General features: G+C 40.4%; 1 protein-coding gene across 1 annotated transcript in view; it reads right to left on the minus strand.

Moving 5' to 3' along the window:
- SMG1 (SMG1 phosphatidylinositol 3-kinase-related kinase) overlaps positions 1–6,000 on the minus strand; it is a 109,929-nt gene that overhangs the window by 76,238 nt on the left and 27,691 nt on the right. Inside the window, exons 11-15 of the mRNA XM_015420882.1 lie at positions 5,395–5,619; positions 4,565–4,666; positions 2,623–2,892; positions 1,972–2,102; positions 246–407 (exon numbers count right to left, since the gene is read on the minus strand). Coding sequence (XP_015276368.1) covers positions 246–407; positions 1,972–2,102; positions 2,623–2,892; positions 4,565–4,666; positions 5,395–5,619 — 890 coding nt within the window. The remainder of the gene's footprint in view (positions 1–245; positions 408–1,971; positions 2,103–2,622; positions 2,893–4,564; positions 4,667–5,394; positions 5,620–6,000) is intronic.

Raw genomic sequence — 6,000 nt, forward strand, 5'->3', positions numbered from 1 at the left:
GACCGGGGCCAATGTACAGTTTAATGTGTACTACATTCAACTGCTGACTGTTTGTGAACTGCTCTGAAATGGCTACACATATGCAATCTATGTCTTATAATAATGAATTGCTATATAACTTATCCCACAAATCTGTCCAAGTCCCCAAGATTTACAGATCTATACTGCTGGTTAAATCGGTACCAATCGTCATGTCAGAAGACACCACCAACCACCCCTTGATAAACAGAAAAGCATAAATTTACCTGATATCGTGTGTGAGGTTGTCCTTCTTAAGCAAAAGTCCCAGGAGGTTCAATATAATAGTAAAATGTTTCTTTGTCGCTGTAGTTACAGTGCTAATGACAGCCCCATCAAACAAGGAAGGAGAAGAGGAACTCAGGCTGCTAGATATGAAGTGCTCGTGCCTAAAGAGCAACACAAAAATTTAATTTCCATCAGCTTTATGTGGGGCCAGGCCAGCCGCTTTATGCTGTCATGTATAAAACAGCAAAACCTGAATTTCAGATTCCTTGCAGGAGAAGCTGTAATTGGCAGATTGATTCTTTTCATTTCCATTGTGCATTGTGCAAAAACAAAGGCCCGGGGGGGGCGGGGAGGCATATTCTAGCCCACCTTGCACTGGCTTCCTATACCCCCTCGTCTGTAGAGAGCACTTTCTTCAGGCCCTGCTCCTCTGTCTTCAGTTGAAGCTCACAGGAAGAAGTAAAGCTTTTCCCCACCACTATTTCCCCCCTATTGTGAAAACCTTCATGTATTTAATAACTTGGCACCAGATCACCCTTGGAAAGAGAAAGGCACAGGGCAGGGGATGGGAAACTAGGAGAAGAGTCCAGCTTTTGCGATCACCAGTCCTCTTATTAATATGCTTTTATCCCAGCTCATCTTTTTTCTTGCCCTCTCTTCTTTTCAACTCCATGCCGCCACCAGCCATCCTCTCCCCAAGTCCCCCCATTTTTCTTTTTTCCTCTGTGATTCTGCTTCTTATACCTCCGGTTTAGTCTTTAGCCAACTTTGCTTCCCACAAGCATCCACAACATCCTACCTGTTGTCTGCCCACAAATGTCCTTTCTTCCTGCTTCATACAACGTTTGAGAGAGCTCTCTCCCCCCCCCCCAACTCCCACATGACTTCTCCTTTATTGGGCCCTTATTCTTAGGACGGGGAGCAGCTCAGCAGTGAAACATCTGCTTTGCATGATCTCCAGTTCAATTCCTGGCATCTCCGGTTAAAAGGACTGGGTGATGCTCAAGACCTCTGCCTGAGACCCTGGAGAGCTGCTGCTAGTCAGAGCAGACAGCACTGCCCTTGACAGACCAAGGGGGTCTGAGTCAGTATAAAGCAACTGCAAGTGTCCGCAGATTTTTGTCTCATCTACTTCCACTTTTTCTGGGTTTCAGAGTTTCCGTGTACTGCCCTCTCTGACTTCTTCCTTTGGACAAGCTATCTCTGGGTTTCATGCCCTTGAGCTTCATCTAGGCTCTCATTCAGCCAGCCTCTCTTGCACAACTCAGACGGTCCCAACTGTCAGTCTAGTGCTCGTTTCCAACCAACCTGTTTTCTCACTTCCACCAAAAGGACTGCCTCAAACAGTCTGTACTTCCTATTTTATTCTACCCATTCTCTGAATGTTGGTTAGCAAAACCATTAGAGCCAACGGAAAGCAGATGCTTCCTCGCAGCTCTTCCAAGGAAAACCAAGAGGGCATTCGGATATTAAAAATATCCTGAGATACAAGGTTGCGTTCATCAGAAAAAGAGTTTTGTGGGGAAAACAAACAGGGTAGTGGTAGTGCTAGACAGCAGTGCCTGTCAAGTGCAGAACATAAGTCCACTAAATTTTTACGTGCCTACTAACAGGGCCCTCCTGTGGTAAGCACCAGCAGTTTAACCAAATGATGATAAAATCATCCCTTGACAGATATACATTAGAATTTTTTTTGCCTACATAATGGAATGAATTCCTTCATACCTAGTGCAATGTGAATAGAGTGTGTAGACTACAGCGTACTGGACGGCAGGGAAGTGAACTGCAATGTCGCTGTGCACAATCATCAGGTTTTTGCTCAGCAATGCAAACACCGTTGGAGACAAAGCCCACATCTGCCAAGGCAATCATAAAGAACAAAATAGTCACAGCAATTAGGCTGCTATTGGCTCCACCCATCACTTGGTTGCTAGGAAAAGGGCAGATAGAGGATTTCTTGTGAAATCTAATACTAACGGCATACGTTTTAGAAATTTACAAACCCTGAAGAGAGTGACCTTCTCCTATATATGCTATTAGCTACAATAAAAAGTTCTAGCCACAAAAAGACACGTCATTCCCAATCACCCCCCCCCAAAAGGAAACCTGCACACAGTGGGAGATGCCCATGTACACAGTGTTGCCACGAACAACAGGCACATAAACTTCCTCTCCACAAAAGAGGTCTGAAAGTGAAATCAGGGAACTTTCTCTTGCTCACAGAATCGGAGTCTATTGTTCAGTTGTGAATGTAATAATAAAAGAAATTCTCTAGTCAAGCAGAAATGCAGTCACCCATCCTTGTTTGCTATTGCATAGTTGACCAACAGCCAATAAAATACTTTCATTTTACAAAGACAAGCCCATTGTACTTACACCAATCAATGAGTTTTTTGCATTTCCAATTGTGGTTAGAGCACTAAGGTCAAATATAACAACGAACTTTGCATTTGCCACATCAAATACATGGTTCTTGAAAGCGTCATGCTGAATTTCGGAACAAGCTTCTGGAAGTTGCAAGCTGCAAAGGAGACTGTTCAAGGCACACGCCATTTCTCCCAGGATCAGCTTGTAGGCTGTTTCCAGAACAGGAATGTTCTTTAGGCTCAATACTGCTTGATAGACAGCATGTGCTGCTGCAACAACCTGGGGAACAGAAATGTCCAACATGTCACTCAAATATAGACTGCTTTGCAGTGAAGGTGTCTGCAGCTAGTTGGGGGAAAAACTACAACTGCATGCCACACATCTACTACAGTTAATATATCCCATTTAAAATAACCATTATTTAAATAAATATCAGTGTGTACAATTCTAGTACATATCTTTTCAAAGAAAAGCTGTTTTGTCAAAATAAAAGATAACCTGCAAAATTATGAATTACCATGGGGGTAATCTTAAAACTCTACAGTATACTTAATTGTCACTGGGCAAAAAGTGTATTTCATTCTTTTAAACAATGTTCTGAAGTTTCCTTTCTCTCTCACATCTCTCTAAGAATACCTCAGACTGCCATTCAGCACTGTCACAACATACATGGGACATGTTACCTAAGGATTTAGTCAAGCTCCCTAAAGGAATACACCCACTCTATTCATCTATCTCTATAACCATCTATATATTCATGCTTAGCAAGACTTGGCAAGTACATGAAAGAATCCCGACAAAGTAGTTAGTAGGAGCACCCATGAGATGGGTGGCAACTAGAGATGTAAAATTTCTGGAAATTTTGAAGCTCGGAAAAAAACCCGTTTTTTCCCCGTTTTCGGGGGGAAACGGAAATTTTCGGAAAAATTGGAAAAAAATGCTACATTAGCATTTCTTTTGTCTTTTCTAGTTTGAAAGTCATTCTGTTACTTTAGGAACATAAAATATGACTATGGGCATTTTTACTTGGCATGAAATTATCACAACTAGCATATTAAAAATATAGTGTATCCAAACAATTATTAAGGAATACCCACCCACATGCAAAAACAAAACTGAAACTTTTTTATTTACTTCTGACAATCGCACCTCCTAAAGGAAGAAATGCATCTTGTTCTTGCATTGGAGAGTTCAGTTTGTAACCTAGGACTTGCTTGTCCTCAGTGCACAGAAATTACATCAATCTGATACCATATATATATATATATATTTTAGAAATGATTTGGAAAATATTTGAACACCTGGTCTTAAAATAATTTATTCATCATGTTAAAATAAAACGTTCCAAAATCAAAAAAATTTCTTTTCTTTTCTTTTTTCAATTTTTACAATTTTCCAGAAAAAAACAAAAAGGCTTCAGGAAAAAAATGGGGGGAAAAAACAGGTTTTTTCCGAATTTTTCCGGGCCTTCACATCTCTAGTGGCAACACAAGAGCCCCAGCTTCCATTGCTCAATGCAGAAAGGAAGAATTAACTAATCCTCTAAACCAGAATCATAGAAGCATTCATAGCATATGACAGGAGACAAATGGTTTTATTTATGCCTCACTGTATTAGGAAGTTGTTCTCTATTTAGAGAACGAAAAACTGTAAGTGGTAATAGGCTGTACTTTGGGGGCCATGTTACTAGTGTGCAGGTGACAACATCCTGCAGGACAAGTTGTGGAGTCAGTTGTCTGTGTATCCTGCCACAAAAAAGCACAACTGCAGTGGTGATTCTTCTATTTCCAAAAGGTTAACCCTACTACAAAGAATTCTTCTTCTGTAAACTTCTGGCTTATCCTCAGGGATATATATTTACAGGCACAGGAGTGCATCTGTTTTAAAATGTTGAAATTTCCGTGTTAACAAAGTATTTTCAAGGTGCATACAGAAACAATTACAGCTTTACCTCTTTTTCCTTATGGCAGCGGAGCATAAGCAGTTTAGACTCTGGTATAAACAGCTTCTCTATAAACGATGACGGGAGTTTTGTATTTATTTGTTCAACGATCTAGACAAAAATAAGCACTCATCATATCTACAGTCCCTTATAAAAATCTCAATTTTTAAAAACTTAGTTTTTAACACATACTATCAGATAACTGCCACAACTAAAACTAGCAAATTTAAAGCAGTGGCAATGCAGGATTCCTGCTAATCTTGCTGACTATTCAGAAAGAAATCAGCCTACTGTTCATCCCAGCACAGTATAATCTGTCAACAGATATCAGCATTACAATGGTTCTTAGTATTAGTAGAGGAATTTGGAACAAGCGTCATCTACATTTTAGCAGTAAAACAAGCCTACATCAAAAAGAGATCCAATCATCATCTATGAAGCTCATTATATTCTGAAAGCATTATTCAAGTTTCCTCCACAAAAAAACCAATTTCTCCATCCCACCCCCAACCTGCCCTTTAAAAACATCTAGCCTGATGGGTTCTAGAGCTCGAACGTTGCATACAGGTTTGTGTCCTTTGGCCTTAAAACAGAATTACAAGGATTTTGTTTTTTGATTTTTCCTTGGAACAACACAGCTACCTGCAACTTCTATGAAAGAGCTAACGACTCACCCCCATACAAATCTTCTCCCATTTTATAGGGAAACCACCCCACTGAGTCTACAATCCAAAAAATGAAACTAGGTTTTCCAAAGCCCTCTCTTGTTATTTGTTTAGATGAAAGAGTGAAAATGTTATTCATCCAGTAAACCCAGATATGATGAGGGTTGTATGTACCAGCATCAATAAGTTCAACACCGAGATGATATAATCAGTACCACAAGCCTGACAATTCTCCAGCTGATCCAGCCCGTAGGTAATGACCATGTCACAGTGTACGTTCATACTGGGATCCAGACTGCCAAGCAAGACACCGACACACTCATTGGCAGCCGTCAAGACAGCCTCCGAAAAGAACACTTGGTTTGCGGCAGTCACACACCTCATTACTCTGTACAGAACCTGGGGGGAAAGCGGGGGGAAACGAGTTCACAATATTGGTAACTGCCATTTTCCTCTGAGTTAGCACTAAAACTGCACTGCTGTTTAGAGCCATTCCCATAATCTCTTCGCTACGAAGAAAGTACTGTACTACATAAAGTTATAACCACTATTTAACCAAAAAGGAGAGAAAGAAAACCAGAAAGGAAAGCATAAGCACAGAGAATACATGTTACATTCCATTGATTTTTAAAAAATGAGAAATTAAAGCACAGGATGAGCGGTTAGATTCTCCGCCACTCAGTGTTTATATTCAGTTCCTGTAATTTATGAACCAAACTAGCAAGCAGCACGAAGTGTACCAAAAAGTCTTACATCAGTTACATAAGCTTCCGTAATCGG

The sequence above is a fragment of the Gekko japonicus genome, unplaced genomic scaffold, assembly GCF_001447785.1.
Source record: "Gekko japonicus isolate JY-2015 unplaced genomic scaffold, Gekko_japonicus_V1.1 scaffold2345, whole genome shotgun sequence".
Lineage (NCBI taxonomy): Eukaryota > Metazoa > Chordata > Lepidosauria > Squamata > Gekkonidae > Gekko > Gekko japonicus.